Raw genomic sequence first — 21334 nt, 5'->3', positions numbered from 1 at the left:
GCCTAATGATTTCAACTCGGGTAGGAACCAAATGCATTGTGGGTTATCGTGTAGTTTACTACAGTGTAAAGGGTCTGCTTACTATCTGGTCCTTTAGTGTGTAGGATGGAAGTATGTAGTATGCGGTTTCGAACACAGCCAGAGATCACTGCCCTGTGAACTTTCACCTTTGGGCCTTTTTTTTTTGACATCTTCCTCCACAGATTTTCCTCTTCTTCCTTTCTGTAGCTATGATATCCAGTCTTTTGTTTCACTCTTGTTGTATCTGAACGTTGCCTCCCTTTCTCAAGTAGCTTTGATTCGACAGTGAGTCTTGAGTGGATTTCTTTTTGCCACAACAGCACTGCAGAGAGAGGCTATTTACTCCTGGACAGACTGAGTCATAGGTCAATACCTTTAATACATCTTCCACTTGTTGCAATTATTCGTCTCTCCACTGATCTAGAAAACTCAAGGATGTTGTCGTCATCTTAAAGACCCGGAGGTCACTGTCATAAAGAACAAAGTAGCACGACTTCTCAGCCGTTTTAATGAATCCTGCTGTGTGAAAATAGCACTAGATGCTGCTTTTCGATCATAATTTACTGTGTGAAACTTACTTCTCTGGGGGTCGTCATGGCAACAAGAGCCAAGAGCTTTTTAAAATAAATAAAAAAATACAAATAATAAATAGAGAAATGTGATGAACCTGCGTCATCCAGTAGATTCAGCAGTGCAAGTTTCCTGATTTATTGATTATAATCAGTTAATATATAATTGTTTGCACAGTACAAATACAGCTATAACTCCTCCTGGTGTTTAAATAGCTTATAAGAAAAGCAAGCTGTGTTTTTATTTGCAAAGATATGTGGAAAATGTAATGATGAGTATTAGTCAGCATGCCACGTAAACACAATTTATACACAATGCTTCACACAGTATGACCATTAGAGTATAATGTGCAAATTAAATTAAGGTAATTGCACACATCATGTTCACTAAATAATCAAAGCCAGATGTTGAATTGAGGAAAACAATTGTGTAGAAGAGCTGTAGCTGAGACTTGACTATCATGAAACTTGAATAAAATAAATAGACTAATTAAAACAAAATGAGCTCCTATGCTCATCTGTTTTAAATGTTTCTTTGGACAAAAGCATGTGACAGATGTAAATATGGACAATTTTGATCATGGATTAATCATTTAACCCTCCTGTCGTCCTCGAGTCAAGGAAGGAAGTTAGGAAGAAGAAGAAGGAAGGAAAGGAGGGAGGAAGGGAGGAAGAAGGAAGGAGGGAGGGTGGGAAGGAAGAAGGTAGGTGGGAGGGAGGAAAGAAGGAAGGAGAGAGGGAAGGAAGGAAGGAAGGTAGGTGGGAGGGAGGAAAGAAGGAAGGAGGGAGGGAAAGAAGGAAGGAAGGAAGGTAGGTGGGAGGGAGGGAGGGAGGGAGGAAAGAAGGAAGGAGAGAAGGAGGGAGGGGGGAAAGAAGGACAGAAGAAAGGAAGGAAGGAGGGAAGGAAAGAAGGACAGAAGAAAGGAAGGAAGGAGGTAAGGAAATAAGAACAGAAGGAAGGGAGGAAGGAAGGAAGGAAGGAAGGAAGGAAGGGAAGAAAGAAGGAACAGTCAAGACAGATGGGGTCAATTGGACCCGGGAGGCCGACACAAGGGTAAAGTACATTTTTAAAGCTAAAACGCAACAAGTTCACCTGCTTCAACTTCTAAAATGTGAATATTTGCCAGTTTTCTCACTCTACACTGAATCATTTTGGGTTTTGGACTTGATGTTTTGGCTTTGGGGTAATTATGAAGGACATTTTCAACCATTTCTGACATTTTATTATCCAAACTGTCACATCCTGTTGTGTCTGTTGTCTTATTTTGAAAGATATCTTCTCCTCGTGTGTGTAGTTAGTTATACTTCCTGTGTTTTCCCCGCCTTAATTAATTTCCTCGTGTGTCACCTGTGTCTTGTTTAGTAATCACCTCATGTCTATATAGGTTTTGGTTTTCAGTTCAGTCATTGTTTGAGTCTCTGTATGTCTGTTAGAAACCGCATACTTTCCTACTACTAGTACTAACTCTGACGTCATTTGAAGTATGTAGTGTGTTTCAACGGTTTCAACTGTAAAAAAAAAACAAAAAAAAAACGGTTTAAACTGTTTCAACCCAAGACGGCAACGGCACGTCTGAAAAAAAGACCCCAAAATACAAACGTCACAGATCTCTACCACGGTAGCTACCAATATATATCTATGTTTAGCTACAGCGAGGGAATGTCCGCTTGCTGTTTTCAAAATAAAAACACCAATTCTTTCTTTAAGGTTGTCTTAATAATAAAAGGTAACGGGTGTTTTATTTTGTGAAAATAACCGGAAGTGCTTTACTCGCTACGGCTAGCTACTACGGCTAGCTCCGAATTCGCGGGAACATAACGTTAAACAGGTGTTATTTGGACAAGTTAGCGTCACATTGTGGATCTAAAGGGCTACTTTCTACCTAAAAAGGTTAGAAATGTGGACGAAGTGGTTTATTTACAGAGTTAGAACTAAAATAAAATCAGCTTCAGGCCTCAGGCTGGGTAGGTAACGGTAAGGTAACGGGTGTTTTATTTTGTGAAAATAACCGGAAGTGCGTTACTCGCTACTGCTAGCTCCGAATTTGCAGGAACAAAACTTTAAATAGGTGTTATTTGGACAAATTAGCACAAATTAACATTGTGGATCTAAAGGGCTACTTTACTTTCTTCATAAAAAGGTTAGAAATGTGGATAAAGTGGTATATTTACAGAGTTAGAGCTAAAATAAAATCAGCTTCAGCCTGTTGATTTAAGCTAAGGTAGGGACGAAATGCATTGTGGGTTATCGTGTAGTTTATTACAGTGTAAACGGTCTGCTTACTATCCTGTGTGTTTTTTTCTGGTGTTCAAATCATTTGTAGTTCCTCTTGTGTTGGAAATAAATCCACTATTTCTGCATTTGGGTCCTACTTGTAATTTAAAGGTTTATAATGAGAATAGTTTGTTGCAGCTATTGCAGTTTTAATGTTTGGACCTATTTAAACCTCAACAGAGTAAAAAAAACAGAATGTGACAGGTAGGTTAATTAATTAGACTTGTTTATGTAAAGTATTTCATCTTTGCTTTTATAGCTATACACATACTTGTAACTTGCTGTAGCCGAACTGAAGGCTGTTTAAAGGTCCTGAACACAGTTTTCAATGTTGTAAATGTTGAATCCACTTTAACAGGCTTTAAAAAAAAAATAGCTAAATAAAGAAAAACTCTGCAGTCTCTCAGCGAGCTCACAGCCGGTGAGAAATCAGTCAAGTCATGCGAACTGAATACAAAATGGGTTTTACATTTAATTCTGACTGGCACCAAATAGGTCTTATAAGAGAGGAGGAGGAGGAGGAAGGGGGGAAGGGGGGGGGGTTGCTTAAATTGCTGTGTCGTTGTGGATGTCGGGGTCGTAATCATTGCTGTAAATGTCTCGCCTTAGGAGCTCCAGTTTGAGCGGCTGACTCGGGAGCTGGAGGAGGAGCGGCAGATCGTGGCGAGCCAGCTGGAGAGGTGCATGCTGGGAGCCGAGTCACCAGCAGCAGACAGTAGCAGGTAGATATGATTCCTTCCTTCCATCTGTCCTTCCTCCCTCCCTCCTTCTCTTTCTTTCCTTCCTCTCTCTTTCCTCCCTTCCTTCTTTCCTCCCTCCATCGCCCTTTCTTCCTTCCTTCTGTCCTTCCTCCCTCCCTCATTTCCTTCCTTCCTCCCCCTTCTCTCTTTCTTTCCTTCCCCATTCCTTCTTTCCTCTGTCCTTCTTACCTTCCTTCCCCTTTCCTTTCCTCACTCCTACCTTCCTTCCTCTTTTCCTTTCCTTCCTTCCCCCCTCCTTCTCTCTTTCTTTCCTTCCCCCTTCCTTCTTTCCTCTGTCCTTCTTTCCTTCCCTCCACTTTTCCTTTCTCCCTCCCTCTTACCTTCCTTCGTCTTTTCTTTTCCTCCCTCCTACCTTCCTTCCTCTTTTCCTTTCCTCCCTCCTACCTACCTACCTTCCTTCCTTCCTTCCTTCCTCCTTTTCTGCCTCCTACCTCCCTACCTACATACCTTCCTTCCTTCCTTCCTCCTTTCCTTCCTTCTTCCTTCCTTCCTCCTTCCTTCTTCCTTCCTACCTCCTTTCCTTCCTTCTTCCTCCCTCCCTTCCTTCCTTGACACGAGGACAACAGGATGGCTCTTACTGTATCTTTTAGCCGCAAAAAAAGGAAAATGCTGTTTGCACTTTGGTTTTTAAGATGCGTTACAGTGATCTGAACACAAGCGGACAGCAGGGGACACATCGCTCGTGTCCCCCGCTGATCAGATTTCATTACTGTCTACGTCACTTCCGCCAGAGGCTCAGTTATTGCATCAGTCTGTTGCCAGATCTGTTTTGAAGAGAAGAAGAGTATGAAAAAAAAGCTTCTAGAGCTAATATACATGGACAGACTAGAACTGTTGAGGTTCGGCAGGACAAAGTAATTTGGCATCGGCGTCTATAAAACAACCACCATGCTCTGAATTGATGGTGTTACATCCTCACACTTCAGGATGCATTAGTGTTTACCCAACATGAGAGCTGGCTATCAGTAATAAATGCCTCCTAAGGTATCGACCAAAATAATCTCCAGTCAAACGATACCTGCAATCGATCTTTTTTGCACCCAGAGCTAGAAAATATGACTCCCTCACAGCCAATCAACTCAAGCGTTCTTCAGGTCAAATTAATTTTCATTCAAGGGCCACATACAGCCAAATTTGATCTCATGTGGGCTGGATCAGTGGAAGGAAGGAAGGAAGGAAGGATAGGAAGGAAGGACAGGAAGCAAGGAAAAGAAGATAGGAAAGAGAGATGGATGTAAGAGAAGGATGGAAAAGAAGGAAGGAAGGAAGGAAGGAAAAGAAGATAGGAAAGAAGGAAGGACGGAAGGAAAAGGAGATAGGAAGGAAAGAAGGAAGGAAGGAAAAGAAGACAGGAAGGAAAGAAGGAACCTAAGGTATTGACCAAAATAATCTCCAGTCAAACGATACCTGCAATCGATCTTTTTTGCACCCAGAGCTAGAAGATATGACTCCCTCACAGCCAATCAACTCAAGCGTTCTTCGATTTAATGCATCATGTGATTGGTCCACTGCCACAGCAGCTACGAGCCGTCTGTGGTGGTGAAGTCGTGGTGAATCTGAGTTAGTGCACTTAGTGGTTCAGCAGCCAAGATGCCACCTAAATGCTCTAAAGCAGAGAGGTCAAACTCATTTTCATTCAAGGGCCACATACAGCCAGATTTGGTCTCTTTGGCCGGATCAGTGGAAGGAAGGAAGAAAGGGAGCAAGGAAAAGAAGATAGGAAGGAAAGAAGGAAGGAAGGAAAGGAGGGAGGGAGGAAGGAAGGAAGGAAGGAGGGAGGGAGGGAGGGAGGGAGGAAGGAAGGAAGGAAAAAGATTGAAAGAAAGAAGGAAGGAAGGAAGACAGGAAGGAAAAGAAGATAGAAAGGAAGGAAGGAAGGAAGGAAGGAAAAGAAGAAAGGAAAAGAAGATAGGAAAGAGAGATGGAGGAAAGAAGGAAGGAAGAAAAGGAAGGAAGGAAAGAAGGAAAAGAAGACAGGAAGGAAGGAAAGAAGGAAGGAAAAGAAGATAGGAAAGAGAGATGGATGTATAAGGAAGGAAAACAGGAAGGAAAGTGGGCCATATGAGACCCCTTGGTGGGCCGGTTTTGGCCCACGGGCCTCATGTTTGACCTCCCTGCTCTAAAGTGTGTCCCGCCTGTTCCACCGGATATAAGACGGAGCAGTAAATGTGTTAATGGGTATTGAATGAAGTACTCAGCTGGTATCAGTGTCACTTTAAAGATGCTCAGATTGAATATCATACTTCTGTAAATGATGATGCTGTCCAATTGTAATCCAATCATCCGAGACGCAACTTAAAACCAAGAGCAAACACCATCACAGAGATTCCTTTAGTGTCTTATAAAGTATCGAGCACCTATAGGTGATTTCCATGTATGCATATGGCGAACTATAGCACGAGCATCTCACACCAAATCAAATGTGATAAAACCGTTAAACTAGGCACTGCTGATCAAATATGGATCAAGCCTGTCACTGCTTTGCTTATTTCTCACCTCGAATGTTTTCAGAAGCATATTTTAACCCTCCTGTCGTCCTCCCGGGTCAAAGTGACCCCATCTGTTTTTGACTGTTCCTTCCTTCCTTCCTTTGTTCTTCCCCTCCTTCCCTCTTTCTTTCCTCATTTCCTTCCTTCCTTCCTTCCTTCCTTCCTCTTTTCCTTCCTTCCTTCCTTCCTTCCTCCCTCCCTGCCTGCCTCCCTCCTTACTCCTTTTCTTCCTCCTTCCTTCCTCCTTTCCTCCCTCCTTCCTTACTCCTTTCCTTCCTTCCTTCCTTCCTTCTTTCCTCCCTTCCTTCCTTCCTTCCTTCCTTCCTTCCTCCCTTCCTCCCTTCCTCCTGTCCTTCCATGACCTGAGGACAACAGGAGGGTTAAGGCACTGTTTAGCTTTAATTTGAGAGAGTTTATGATGTGACGACCATCTTGGAAATGGATGTAGAGACTGATGACATCCAGTGGGGCTGAATGCCGTTTATATATAATTATAAGCTGAACAGTGAGGTTTTAACGCATAAAAACACATGTAAATGCTACAAAATGGGGATTTTAAATTATCCTCTTATGTGACAAATGTTTTTTTGAGGCCTTCTGGTCCTTTTGAGTTTGGGAGCTACAGACTGCATCTGTTTTTAATTCTATAAATGAACCTAAAAATACTGTGTTGTAGTTTTATAGATTCCAGTCGGCCGTCAGACTGATCTGTCAAACCTCATAATGGTGATATTTGTCTTCATGAGTAATGATGTACAGCTAGTTGACAGTCACATTGTCCTGTCACAACCGGCATACATCACCCTGAACACAAACACAAACCTTCACATTCACTCCAACACTGGATTTAATACTCCGCCAGGCAGTGAGCGCAGGAAGAGGGACTTCATATTTATTTATATTTTATATTTTATTCCATTTTGATTTGATCCTCTGCTGCATCTAAAAAATAGTCTAAGATGCAGTTTTGTCTTTATATTTAACAATTAATCCTCATATTGTCCTCAAGGTCAAGGAAGGGAGGGATGGAGGAGGAAAGATGGAAGGAAGAAAGCAGCAAGGAAGGAAGAAAGATGGAAAGATGGAAGGAAGGAAGCAAAGCAGGAAGGAAGGAAGGAAAGCAGGAAGGGAGGAGGAAAGATGTAAGGAAGGAAAGATGTAAGGGAGGAAGAAAGATGGAAGGAAGGAAAGCAGGAAAGATGTAAGGGAGGAAGAAAGATGGAAGGAAGGAAAGCAGGAAGGGAGGAGGAAAGATGGAAGGAAGGAATGAAGCAAAGCAGAAAGGAAGGAAGGAAGTGAGGAAGGAGGAGGGAGCAAGGAAGGAAAGGAGGGGGGAGGGAGGAAGGAAGTGAGGAAGGAGGAGGGAGAAAAGAAAGAGGGAAGGAGGGGAAGAATGAAAGAAAAATTAAAGAAAGAGGGAGGAAGGAAAGAGAGATGGGGTCAATTTGACCCGGGAGGACGACAGGAGGGTTAAAACCACAGTATCATCTTGTAGTATATTATTTATCTGCCCCATACTCTAACCCTAACCCATGGCTGTGTTTCAGGTTATACTACTTACATTACAATTCATTCTGACTTTTATTTTTATCACTTTGAGAGGAAATAAATCTAAACTCACACAATAATAATAACCACAGCCGCTTCATTCTCTTCAAGTTTCTCTCACATTGAGCCTGAAGGAATATTTTTAAGGTAGAGTATTCCTGATGATATATCTTTTTATTTCTTTCATATATTTGAAACCTTTTTCTTCCTCTGAGTGGATTGATTGAATGTAAAGTGTTGGACCGAGACTCTGATTTGATTTACATCTCTCTCTCTCTCTCCGTTTCCTTCCTCCTCTCCTCTGCTAAAGCTCATCTGAGAAGTCGTTTGCATGGAGATCTGCAGGTAGGATTTATTTATTCCTGTTTTATTATATAGAGCTATTTTTATAAAGAGGAAATATTGCTTCAGATAATAGAGTCTTTCCTGTGATGCTCGATATTGAGTTTTACATTCATGGTAAATACCAGAGCTTGAAATAAGATAAAATCCACTAAATAGAGCTTTTTTTTTTTTTTTAAAGCAGAAAGAGCTGAAAATTGCCTGAAAGCAGCAGCGGCCAGTCAGGCAAAACCAAACAATGTTTCCACCGTTATACATAAATATAGTCTGTGAATTGAAACCATTTACTATTCTGTCACAGATCTCCTCTCTCCTCTGTTTCCTGGCTCATTCCTCACTGTCGGCTTCACAATAAAACAAAAATGCTGTTATAAAAAGCTGCATTATTCTGTCAAAGAATCAATACAGTTCATTTCTTAGACTAGTGATGCTAGGAAGGAAGGAAGGAAAGGAGTAAGGAAGGAAGGAAGGAAGGAAGGAAAGGAGTAAGGAGGGAGGAAGGAAGGAAAGGAGTAAGGAGGGAGGGAGGAAGGAAAGGAGAAAGGAAGGAAGGAAGGAAAGGAGTAAGGAGGGAGGAAGGAAGGAAAGGAGTAAGGAGGGAGGGAGGAAGGAAAGGAGTAAGGGAGGAAGGAAGGAAGGAAGGAAGGAAAGGAGTAAGGAGGGAGGGAGGAAGGAAAGGAGTAAGGAGGGAGGGAGGAAAGAAGGAAAGGAGTAAGGAGGGGAGGAGGAAGGAAAGGAGTAAGGGAGGGAGGGAGAAAGGAAGACAAGGAGTAAGGAAGGAGGTAGAGAGGAAGGAAAGGAGTAAGGAGGGAGGGAGGAAGGAAGGAAAGGAGTAAGGAGGGAGGGAGGGAGGAAAGGAGTAAGGAGGGGAGGAGGAAAGAAGGAAAGGAGTAAGGAGGGAGGGAGGAAAGAAGGAAAGGAGTAAGGAGGGAGGGAGGAAGGAAAGGAGTAAGGAGGGAGGGAGGGATATTATATTGTTTTTCGTTAAGACAGACACTTTCTTTTTTCTATTTGTAATGTGTCTCTTAAATGTGATTTTGCACTTAAATGATTGGTTGATGTTTTTTGGGCAGGTGGAGAGTCGCAGGGCGGAGCCACGGAGGCGTCTGGATGTCCCGGTCGCCACCTAGAGGCAGAAGACGGACTCTACCTGCATGAACCGGACCGCGCCTCCCTGCATGACAGTGAGGGTCTGTTAAATGTACACAGAACAGAAGTAGTCTGAGCGGTTATGAATCTGAAAGCAGAATCTGGAAGTCTGAGTTGTCAGTGTCTCTCTGGTCGGCTGTGAGTGAATTATTTCTTCACTTATAGAAGATTTTGCATCGTTACCGTGGGGACGACTTACTGACTTAAGATACTTGAGTGACAAAATCAATATTTACATCTTTACTTTCTCTTTAAAACTCCTGTTGGGGAAGGAAGGAAGGAGGGAAGGAAAGAAAGGAGGGAGGAGGGAGGGAGGGAAGAAGGAAAGGAGTAAGGGGGGAGGGAGTAAGGAAGGAAGGAAGGAAAGGAGTAAGGAAGGAGGGAGGGAGGGAGGGAAGAAGGAAGGAAGGGAGGAAGGAAGGAAAGGAGTAAGGAGAGAGGGAGGAAGGAAGGAAGGAAGGAAAGGAGTAAGGAGGGAGGGAGGGAGAAAGGAGTAAGGAGGGAGGGAGGGAGGGAGGGAGGAAGGAAAGAAAGGAGGAGGGAAGGAGGGAGGGAGGAAAGGAATAAGGATGGAGGGAGGAAGGAGAGGAGGGAGGGAGGAAAGGAATAAGGATGGAGGGAGGAAGGAGAGGAGGGAGGGAGGAAGGAAAGGAGTAAGGAGGGATGGAGGAAGGGAGGAAGGAAAGGGATAAGGAGGGAGGGGGAAGTAAGGAAGGAAGGAAGTGAGCAAAGAAAGAGGGGAGGAGGGGAAGAATGAAGGAAATAGTAAAGAAAGAGGGAGGAAGGAAGAAAAGAAGGAACAGTCAATTTGCCCCTGAAAAGTTATTAACTACTTTTCTAAATAATTCAATATGAAAGAGTTTAAATGAAGACAAATAACATCCTTTACTTATTATTACTTATTCTATCCTCAGTGCCAGGTCTCAGGTTTCTATTGCTGCCCAAAAAACTATTAAATGTGTTTCCGCCCACATCCTCACACTGCTGGAGATATCTGAACCGACATAACAGATCCCACCGCTCCCACTCGTAATTAACACTACAGAAGGAGGTTGATGTGTGTTTTCTAGGCAGTTGCTCAAATTTATGTTGAATTATACATACAAGTAAAAAGGAGGGAGGAAGGAAGGAAGAAAAGGAGTAAGGAGGGAGGGAGGAAGGAAGGAAGAAAAGGAGTAAGGAGGGAGGGAGGAAAGGAGTAAGGAGGGAGGGAGGGAAGAAGGAAGGAAGGAAAGGAGTAAGGAGGCAGGGAGGAAGGAGGGAGGAAGGAAGGAAAGGAGTAAGGAGGGAGGGAGGAAGGAAAGAAGTAGGGAAGGAAAGGAGTAAGGAGGGAGGAAGGAAGGAAGGAAGAAAAGGAGTAAGGAGGGAGACAGGAAAAAGGAAGGAAGGAAAGGAGTAAGGAGGTAGGAAGGAAGGAAGGAAGGAAGAAAAGGAGTAAGGAGGGAGGAAGGAAGGAAGGAAGAAAAGGAGTAAGGAGGGAGGGAGGAAAGGAGTAAGGAGGCAGGGAGGAAGGAGGGAGGAAGGAAGGAAAGGAGTAAGGAGGCAGGGAGGAAGAAAAGGAGTAAGGGAGGAAAGAAAGGAGTAAGGGAGGAAGGAAGGAAGGAAGGAAAGGAGTAAGGCAAGGCAGTTATATTTATATAACTTTATATTTATATAGCGCATTTCATACACAATGGCAACTCAATGTGCTTTAGTAAGGAGGGAGGGAGGAAGGAAGAAAAGGAGTAAGGAGGGAGGGAGGAAGGAAGAAAAGGAGTAAGGAGGGAGGGAAGAAAAAAAGAAGGAAGGAAGGAAGGAAAGGAGTAAGGGGGGAGAGAGGGAGGAAAAGAGGAAGGAAGTAAGGAGAGAAGGAAGGGAGGAAGGAAAGGAGGAAGGAAGGAAGTGAGGAAAGAAGTATGGAAGGAGGAGGGAGCAAAGAAAGAGGGAAGGAGGGGAAGAATGGAGGAAAAATTAAAGAAAGAGGAAGGAAGGAAGAAAAATAAAGGAACAGTCAAAAAAAAAAGAGGAAGAAGCAATCAACCAAAAATCCAGTATGAATTTTCCTCTCTTGGTTTTTTAAAGCGTCGGGTCAGAAGAGTTTCACACATTCACACCTGGATGCTCAGCAGTAGAACCACCGCCTGGCGCTGTCGGACATTAGGCATCTTCACTGGAGCGGCTGACATTTCAGTCCATCAAGTTTCCTCACAGCCAGAAAGATTGGAGGGGGAGGGGAGGGGGGGAGAGGGGGGAAAGGGGAGGGGGGTGGGCTGATAGAGCGAATCGTTGATGCAGTCGGTGCAGCTGTGGATTCATGTGTGTGCAGGAAGGAAAGATTTTCACTTTTATCTTTCTGGACGGCTCTTTGAGAATATTGCAGGGAAAAATAAATTCTTTCATCTGGAGGGAGGAAGGAATGAAGGAAAGAAAGGAGTAAGGAGGCAGGGAGGGAGGAAGGAATGAAGGAAAGAAAGGAGTAAGGAGGCAGGGAGGGAGGAAAGGAGGAAGGAGGGAGGGAGGAAGGAAGTAAGTAAGGAGTAAGGAAGGGAAGAAGGAAGGAAGTAAGGAGTGAGGGAGGGAGGGAGGAAAGGAAGATGGAAGGTAGGGATTAAGGAAGGAAGGAAAAGAGTAAGGAGTGAGGGAGGGAGGGAGGAGAGGAAGAAGGAAGGTAGGGAGTAAGGAAGGAAGGAAAGGAGTAAGGAGGGAGGGAGGAAGGAAAGGAGGAAGGAAGGTAGGGAGTAAGGAAGGAAGGAAAGCAGGAAGGAAGGAAGGAAGAAAAGGAGTGAGGGAGGAAGGAAGGAGGGAGGGAGGGAGGGAGGAAGGAGTAAAGAGTGAGTGAGGGAGGAAGGGAGGGAGGAAAGGAGGAAGGAGGGGAGGGGGCTGATAGAGCGAACCGTTGATGCAGTCGGTGCAGCTGTGAATTGTGTGCAGGAAGGAAGGAAGATAGACTTTCAGTTTTATCTTTCTGGACGGCTCTTTGAGAAGATTGCAGGGAAAAAAGGATGCAGCTGATTTTTAGAAAAGGAAGGGAGGAAGGAAGGAAAGGAGGAAGGAAGGAATAAGGAGGGAGGAAGGAAGGTAGGGAGTAGGGAAGGAAGGAAGGAAAGGAGTAAGGAGGGAGGGAGGAAAGAAAGGAGGAAGGAAGGGAGGTATGAAGGAAGGAAAGCAGTAAGGAAAGAAGGAAAGGAGTAAGGAGGGAGGGAGGAAGGAAGGAAAGGAGTAAAAAAGGAGTGAGGGAGGGACGGAGGAAGCAAGGAAAGGAGTAAGGAAAGCAGGAAAGGAATTAAGAGGGTGGAAGGAAGGAAAGGAGTAAGGAGGGAGGGAGGGAGGAAAGAAAGGAGGAAGGAAGGGAGGTACGAAGGAAGGAAAGCAGTAAGGAAAGAAAGAAAGGAGTAAGGAGGGAGGGAGGAAGGAAGGAAAGGAGTAAAGAAGGAGTGAGGGAGGGAGGGAGGAAGCAAGGAAAGGAGTAAGGAAAGCAGGAAAGGAATTAAGAGGGTGGAAGGAAGGAAAGGAGTAAGGAGGGAGGGAGGAAGGTAGGAAAGGAGGAAGGTAGGGAGGGAGGATGGAAGGAAGTGAGGAAAGAATTACAGAAAGAAAAATTACAGAAAGAGGAAGGAAGGAAAGAAGGAAGGAACAGTCAAAAGAGATGGAGTCAACAGGAGGGTTAAAAACAAATAGTTCTTATTTATCTTCCGTACGGTTGAAGTGGTCGGATAATATAAATAAACCCCCCCCCCCACGTTGCTTCCTTCCTCCCCCTCCTCCTCTTCATCCTACAGGAGGAAAGTAGGCCATCTTTACTGAAGCTGTACAGGATGCAGATTGTTCCAGGAGCAGCATATAAAGCCTTAATGCAGATATCCACACGTGTGTGTAAGGAGGGAGGGAGGAAAGGAGTAAGGAGGGAGGGAAGGAAGGAAAGGAGTAAGGAGGGAGGGAGGGAGGGAGGGAGGGAGGAAGGAAGGAAGGAAGGGAGGAAGGGAGGAAAGGAGTAAGGAGGGAGGGAGGAAGGAAGGAAGGCAGGGAGTAAGGAAGGAGGGAGGAATGAAGGAAGGAAAGGAGTAAGGAGGGAGGAAGGAAGGAAGGAAAGGAGTAAGGAGGGAGAGAGGAAGGAAGGAAAGGAGTAAGGAAGGAGGGATGGAGTAAGGAAGGAAGGAGGGAAGGAAAGGACTAAGGAGAGAGGGAGGAAGGAAGGAAGGAAGGAAAGGAGTATGGAGGAAGGGAGGAAGGAAGGAAAGGAGTAAGGAGGGAGGGAGGGAGGAAGGAAGGAAAGGAGTTGAAAGCCGAGTGAGATAATATGCAAATGATTTTAAATTTCTCTCTCTCACTCTCTCTCTCTCTCTCTTTCCTCTTTCCTCTCAGGTTCAGCAGGTCACTCGGCCCATATGACTTCCTACTCAGACAGCGGCTACCAGGACAGCAGCGTCAGTTACTATAGCAACCAGAACGTGGTGCGTTCGGAGCCGCGGGCTTCGATATCGAGAAGCCCGAGAGCCGAGGGTCAAGCATCGGGCCAGGTAGGAGTGATGTCACTGAGTTATGATGTTAATCAGTTCAGTTTTCTTTTACAGTGGTGGGCTATGGGAGGAAATGCTCCCTCCCTCCCTCCTTACTACTTTCCTTCCTTCCTTCCTTCCTTCCTTCCTTCCTTCCTTCTTTCCTTCCTTCCTTCCTCCCTCCCTCCTTACTCCTTTCCTTCCTTCCTTTCTCCCTCCCTCCTTAATCCTTTCCTTCCCTCCTTCCTTCCTTCCTCCCTCCTTCCTTACTCCTTTCCTTCCTTCCTCCCTCCCTCCCTCCCTTCTTACTCCTTTCCTTCCTTCCTTCCTTCCTTCCTCCCTCCCTAATAATGAGAAACACACAATAACAAAGGTTTTATTTTGAAAAGCTTAGACAGGAAGCCGCTGCAGCTCTGTTAGTTTGACAGAAGCTGAAACACACAGCGAAATTTAGTTTACTGACTAATTATTAAAAACCAGGAAGTGATGTGTGAACTATCGTCATGGTAACTCACTCAGCTCTAATATCTCTGCTCATGTTCTGCTGTGTGTTGCATTAAGCGGCAGATAAAAAGCTGCTGCTGGGAGAGACAATTAATTAAGCTGAATGGACAATAAATGCAGCTTGTTTCTAACGTTTAAAAAAAATCTTTTTAATAATCAGAATTTCAATCTTGACCCCTATATTTTTTTTTTGCTGCAGTACCACAAGTGGCCACTAGGAGGCCGTGCAGCAGAGCCTTATCCAGCTCCTTTAATACATCCATGAAGCCAAATCTTGCTATGCTATCAGTGTTTTAAGATAATATCAGCAGCTGAATTCTGCAGCTGGATTTAGGAAAATTTAAAACTAGTGAAGTCTCATAAATCCAGATGCCTGATGTCCGACTTTGCACCGGATTAGGTAAAGACGGCAAGAGACAGATGCTTTCAAGGTCGACTTCCTCAGATGGTCCCCGACAGCAAACCATCTGTCGTGTCAGGTTAGATTTAAGACGCTTGTGCAAGATTACGAACAGTTTAAGGAGGTAAATCTGCCCGATATCACATAAACTGGATCTGGACCAACAATAGAAAACCAACAGGTGAAGTAAGAAGGGACTCAACTTGTTCTTTAACCCTCCTGTTGTCAAATTGACTCCATCTCTTTTTTGACTGTTCCTTCTTTTCTTTCTTCCTCCGTCTTTAATTTTTCCTTCATTCTTCCCCTCCTTCCCTCTTTCTTTGCTTCCTTCCCTTCCTTCCTTCCTTCCTTCCTTCCTTCCTTCCTTCCTCCCTTCCTCCTTTCCTCCCTCTCTCCCTCTCTCCCTTCTTATTCCTTTCTTTCCTTCCTTCTTTCCTCCTTTCCTTCCTCCCTCCCTCCTTACTCCTTACTCCTTTCCTTCCCTCCTCCCTTCCTTACTCCTTTCCTTCCTCCCTCCCTCTTTCCTCCTTCCCTTCCTTCCTCCGTCCTTACTCCTTTCCTTCCTTCCTCCCTCCCTCCCTACTCCTTTCCTTCCCTCCTCCCTCCCTCCCTACTCCTTTCCTTCCCTCCTCCCTTCCTTACTCCTTTCCTTCCTCCCTCCCTCTTTCCTCCTTCCCTTCCTCCCTCCCTCCCTCCTTACTCCTTTCCTTCCTTCCTTCCTTCCTTCCTTTCTTCCTTCCTTACTCCTGTCCTTCCTTCTTTTCCTTCCTTCCTTCCTCCTTTCCTTTCCTTCCCTCCTTCCTTCCTTACTCCCTCCCTCCCTCCCTTCCTTCCTCCCTCCTTACTCCTTTCCTTCCTCCCTCCCTCTTTCCTCCTTTCCTTTCCTTCCTCCATCCCTCCTTACTCTTTTCCTTCCTTCCTTCCCTCCTTCCTTCCTTCCGTTCCTTCCCTTCCTACTCTGCATCTGCTGATGAAGATCATGTAATATGATTGAAAGCCCTGAACAGCTATGATAAAGGAGCTTGTTTTTCTCAAATGAGGGACGGAAAAAAAAAAAAATCCAATTACTGTGTGACTGCTATTCAGTTGGTGTCACGTCAAATATTCAGCTATGAATAATAATCTCCTTCCTCAGAGTGATGACAGCGAGTGGAGCTCAATAATTACCATCGTGTTGAATAATGAAGAACATCAGCTAAAACCCTTCAAATCCACTTTTTTGTTTTTTACTCCTTTCCTTCCTTCCTTCCTCCCTCCCTTCTTACTTCTTTCTTTCAGTCCTCTTCCCTCCTTACTTCTTTCTTTCCTTCCTCCTTACTCATTTCCTTCCTTCCTTCCTCCCTCCCACCCTCCCTTCTTACCCCTTTTCTTTCCTTCCTCCCTCCTTACTCCTTTCCTTCCTTCCTCCCTTCTTACTTCTTTCTTTCCTTCCTCCTCCCTCCTTACTCATTTCATTCCTTCCTCCCTCCCTCCCTCCCTCCCTCCTTACCCCTTTTCTTTCCTTCCTCCCTCCTTACTCATTTCCTTCCTTCCTCTCTCCCTTCTTACTCCTTTCCTTCCTTCCTTCCTTCCTTCCTCCTTCCCTCCCTCCCTCCTTACCCCTTTTCTTTCCTTCCTCCATCCTTTCCTTCCTTCCTTCCTTCCTTTCCTTCTTTCCTTCTTCCCTCCCTCCTTACTCCTTTCCTTCCTTCCTTCCTCCCGCCCTCCCTCCTTACCCCTTTCCTTCCTTACTTCCTCCCTCCCTCCCTCCCTCCTTACTCCTTTCCTTCCTTCCTCCCTCCCTCCCTCCCTCCTTACTCCTTTCCTTCCTCCCTCCCTCCCTTCCTTCCGTCTTTCTTTCCTTCCTCCTCCCTCCCTCCCTTCCTCCCTCCCTCCCTCCTTCCTCCATCCTTTCCTTCCTTCCTCCATCCTTTCCTTCCCACTATCAGCTCTGTTTATTATGACAGTAGAAGCTGGAATGACAGATAATAGTGAGCACATTTGAATTTTTCAGCAGTGTGACTGGATGGGTTTACATGTCTCGGCTCTTAATTTTGCTTTGAGGCGTTCAGGGCTTGGATGGATTAAGGCGGTTACAGATCGGCATCCAGTTGACTGAGTCTGTAATTGAGGGACATTTTACATTTTGGTAATAAGGAGGAGACGTAAATGTTTGTCACTATAAATATGAAACATTCTGTCAAAGTGTCCCTGAAACTGAAACTGGGTTAGGGTCCCTCACTCCCTCCCTCCCTCCCTCCTTCCCTCCTTACTCCTTTCCTTCCTTCCTTCCTTGCTCCCTCCTTCCCTCCCTCCTTCCCTCCTTATTCCTTTCCTTCCTTCCTTGCTCCCTCCCTCCCTCCCTCCTTCCCTCCTTACTCCTTTCCTTCCTTCCTTCCTTCCTCCCTCCCTTCTTACTTCTTTCTTTCCTTCCTTCCTTCCTTCCTTCCTTCTTTCCTTCCTTCCTTCCTTCCCTCACTCCCTCCCTCCTTACTCCTTTCCTTCCTTCCTTACTCCATTCCTTTGTTCCTTCCTTCCTTCCTTCCTTCCTTCCTTCCTTCCTTACTCCGTGCCTTCCTTCCTCCCTCCCTCCCTCCCTCCCTCCTTACTCCTTTCCTTCCTCCCTCCCTCCCTCCTTACTCCTTTCTTTCCTTCCTTCCTTCCTTCCTGAACCGATGAATGAAATGTATTCAAAGTCATGCACATTCACTTATTTGGACAAACGAAAATGATAATGATGCTCTTCATGAGACACGATAAAGCATCCTGCATCCAAGTGATTCATCTAATTTATTTGCAAATGGGAGCAGAGCAGTGTTCAGACCCTAATTTTCTTTTTTTTTTCTCCAGGTGTTTATTCAGGAAACAGAAATGTTGAATTGATATATACTTGACATTTGTGTTGTTTGGGGCCTGGAGAGCAACATGCATGCCAGGAATCAAATGAATGTTAATTAAAAATGAGTGAAATGTCATTAAATGCCATTTTAATAATAATGATGATGGAGGGCCCTCAATAAATCCACTGCTCACTTAATCTAGTTATACAGATGTGAGAAAGCAGGTGCATTTAATTATCAGGTAAAACAAACACAGGTCATAAAAATAACTTTATTTGCAAAAACAATGCTTTACAACATAAGACATTAGATGCATCAAGTGTCTCACTTAAAGACAAAAGAACATGTAAATGTGCATAAGATGGAATAAAAACCTCTGTTCCTCCCTCCTTTCCTTCCTTCCTCCCTCCCTCCCCTCCTTCCTCCCTTCCTCCCTCCTTTCATTCCTCCCTCCCTCCCTCCCCCCTTACTACTTTCCTTCCTTCCTCCTTCCTTCCCCCTTTCCTTCCTTCCTTCCTCCTTCCCTCCTTCCCTCCCTCCCTCTCTCCTTACTCCCTTCTTTCCTTACTCCCTCGCTCCTTTCCTTCCTTCCTCCCTCCCTCCTTACTCCTTTCCTTCCTTCCTTCCTTCCTTCCTTCCTTCCTCCCTTCCTCCCTCCCTGCTTACTCCTTTCCTTCCTTCCTTCCTTCCTCCCTCCCTCCCTCCTTACTCCTGTCCTTCCCTCCTTCCCTTCCTCCTTTCCTTCCTTGACCCGAGGACAACAGGAGAATTAAAGAAACTCACATTAGAACAGAAGCCTGTCGTATCTTGAACTTGTACATTTTTCTTCTCCTTTTCTCAGGCGTCTGGTCGGGTGTTGCGTCGGATGGCCTCTCTCCCCTCCAGGAGCCAATCTCCCGGCTGCGGCACAGTCTCACCCTCCCGAATCTCCCTGCGAACTTCCCAAGGCAGCACCTATGACTCGCCAATCCTCTCAGAGCCCAAACCTCTGGCGGCCATCTTCCCCGGCACCTCCATGCCACCTTCCTGCCCGTCGCCTTCCTCCCCGACTGACGGCACGCTAGCCCTGGGAGGAGGAGGAGGAGGAGGCGGGGTGATAGGAGGAGGAGTTGGTACCCGTCTGGGCTCTACACTCTCCTTAATTGAAGGGAGGGGTATGACTGGGTCTCCGCTGCGTTCGGGGATGACGGCGGTGCCACAGCATTACGGCTCAACGCTGCCCAGGAAGAGCCAGCCGTTAGCTTACGGAGCGGATCCATACGGCTTGTACCAGAGGAGCGCTCTGCCTCGCCCGGACAGCCTCATAGGTCAGTCTGACACGATATTTGATTTAGTCCATATCGCCCAGCTCCGTCTTTGTGTAACTTTTCCTCTAAAGCACATATCTGCCTCCTAAGATACATTACCATTTAAATATGACATCATTTTTTTATCTGAGCAGATATCTCCTTCCTTCCTTCCTTCCTTCCTTCCTTCCTTCCTTCCTTCCTTCCTTCTTCCTCCCTCCTTTCCTTCTTCCTCCCTTCCATCATTCCTGCTTCCTCTCTTCCTTCCTTCTTCCTCCCTTCCTTCCTTCTTTCCGTCCTTCCATCCTTCTTCCTCCCTCCTTTCCTTACATCTTCCTCCCTTCCATCCTTCCTGCTTCCTCCCTTCCATCCTTACTTCCTCCCTTCCCTCCCTCCTTTCTTCCCTTCCATCCTCCCTCCCTTCCTTCCTTGATTCCTTGGTTAATAGACTCATCATTAAGTGCTTCTTTATTCTAGTTATTATAGTTCCAAGTTATTTCCTTTTTAAAAAGTCACATGAGACACATTAAATTAAATTCAATGACATAATAAAAAACCCTAACAGTCGCATTAAACATCCACGAGGGGAAATGTGAGCATAAATATATGAAAGCTCTTCAATTAGAGCTGTGGGAAGATGATGAAATACACACAAATAAAATCCCTCAGTAGGAAGGAGACTTCTGTATTTAAAGTGAACCTCAGGGATTCACTGTGGTTTTTTGATCCAAACATCGAAGACACATTAACGCGTTCTGACAGAAAGGTGCCGTCTTTTCTTTTTTTCCTTCTACTGTGCTCCATCTTTTTGATTCAGTAACATAACGGGGGGAGAGAGTTTGAGCCCTGGAGGGTTGCAGGGTCAAATCCAATCAGGTCAAAATAATCTGGGCCGGGAAAAAAAAAAACTCATGTTAAGTTTATCTGTGAGTTTGAGCGAAAAGCTGTGCTGCAGAGTTGGGTTTTTTTTTTTGGGAGCTTCACTGCTGCAGAAGATGATGGTGTGTGTGTATGTGTGTGTGTGTGTGTGTGTGTATGTGTGTGTCCTCCTGTTGATTTAACCCTCCTGTTGTCCTCGAGTCAAGGAAGGGAGGAAGAAGGAAGGATGAAAGGGAGAAAGAAGGGAGGAGGGAGGGAGGAAGGAAATGAAGGAAGGGAGGAAAGAGAGGGAAGGACGGAAGGAAGGAAGAAGGAAGGAAAGTAGGGAAGGAGGAAGGAAGAAGGAAGGAAAGTAGGGAGGAGGGAAGGAAAGAAGGACAGAAGGAAGGAAGAAAGGGGGATGGAGGACGGAAAGAAGGAAGGGAGGAAAGAGAGAGGAAGGAAAGAAAGAGAGAAGGAGGGAGGGAGGAAGGAAAGAAGGACAGAAGGAAGGAAGAAAGGGGGATGGGGAAGGGAGGAAAGAAAGAGAGAAGGAGGGAGGGAGAAAGGAAAGGAAGGGGGGAAGGACAGAAGGAAGGAAGAAAGGGGGATGGAGGACGGAAAGAAGGAAGGGAGGAAAGAGAGAGGAAGGAAAGAAAGAGAGAAGGAGGGAGGGAGGAAGGAAAGAAGGACAGAAGGAAGGAAGAAAGGGGGATGGGGAAGGGAGGAAAGAAAGAGAGAAGGAGGGAGGGAGAAAGGAAAGGAAGGGGGGAAGGACAGAATGAAGGAAGAAAGGGGGATGGAGGACAGAAAGAAGGAAGGGAGGAAAGAGAGAGGAGGGAGGGAGGAAGGAAAGAAGGACAGAAGAAAGGGGGGTGAGGAAGGAAATAAGGAAGGGAGGAAGGAGAGAGGAAGGAAAGAAAGAGAAGGAGGGAGGGAGGGAGGAAAGAAAGGAAGGAGGGAAGGAAGGAAAGAAGGACAGAAGGAAGTAATAAAGGAGGATGGAGGAAGGAGCTTGGTGAGAATCCTTGCATAAAGCTTTGCACGTTGAACAGAATAAGTTTGAGGGCAAACTGCAAGCTCGGCAGGTGATGTTATCTGGTATCCGAGGCTTAGCGGCTCATTTCATGGGAGTTTTTAGTCAAATTATCTTCCAGCTCTGGCAGATAATGCTGCTCGGGTTTGATAAAAAATGTGTTTGATGCATGGCAGAATGAGAAAAATAAGGAATGTAATCTTCAAGAAGGAGGATTTCACTTGTACCAGGTAGATGTTTTGAACTCAGTGCTACTTTAATCTTGTCGGGTGATTGATGTGCAGCTAGAGGAAGTAAAAAAAAAAAATATTATATATATATATAATATAAAAAAACAATACACAGCACACTTTGACTCAGAGGGTCAAAGTCATTTTCATTCAAAGGCCACATAGAGTTTAATTTGACCTCATGTGGGTTGGATCATTAAAAGATGGAGAGAAGGAAAGAAGGAAAGCTGGAAAGATGGAAGGAAGGATGGATGTAAGGAAATAAGGAAAGATGGGAGGAAGGAAGGATGAAAGAAATAAGGAAAGATGGAAGGAAGGAAAAATTGAGAGAAGGAAAGATGGAAGGAAAGATGGAGAGAAGGAAAGATGGAAGGAAGGGAGGAAGGAAAGATGGAAGGAAGGATGAGAGGAGAGATGGAAGGAAGGATGGGAGGAAAAAAGACAGGAAAGAAGGGAGTAATGAAAGATAGAAAGAAGGGAGGAAGGAAGGAAAGATGGGAGGAAGGAAGGATGGGAGGAAAAAGAAGACAGGAAGAAAGGATGGAATGACAGATGGGAGGAAGGAAAGATGG

General features: G+C 45.2%; 1 protein-coding gene across 1 annotated transcript in view; it reads left to right on the top strand.

The window, feature by feature from the left end:
- LOC128353997 (plakophilin-4-like) overlaps window positions 1–21334 on the top strand; it is a 68189-nt gene that overhangs the window by 10427 nt on the left and 36428 nt on the right. Inside the window, exons 5-9 of the mRNA XM_053314249.1 lie at window positions 3475–3587; window positions 7974–8008; window positions 9079–9195; window positions 13496–13650; window positions 18194–18659. Coding sequence (XP_053170224.1) covers window positions 3475–3587; window positions 7974–8008; window positions 9079–9195; window positions 13496–13650; window positions 18194–18659 — 886 coding nt within the window. The remainder of the gene's footprint in view (window positions 1–3474; window positions 3588–7973; window positions 8009–9078; window positions 9196–13495; window positions 13651–18193; window positions 18660–21334) is intronic.

The sequence above is a fragment of the Scomber japonicus genome, chromosome 24 (genome assembly GCF_027409825.1).
Source record: "Scomber japonicus isolate fScoJap1 chromosome 24, fScoJap1.pri, whole genome shotgun sequence".
NCBI classification, from domain to species: domain Eukaryota; kingdom Metazoa; phylum Chordata; class Actinopteri; order Scombriformes; family Scombridae; genus Scomber; species Scomber japonicus.
This window is presented reverse-complemented; position numbering and strand designations above follow the sequence as displayed.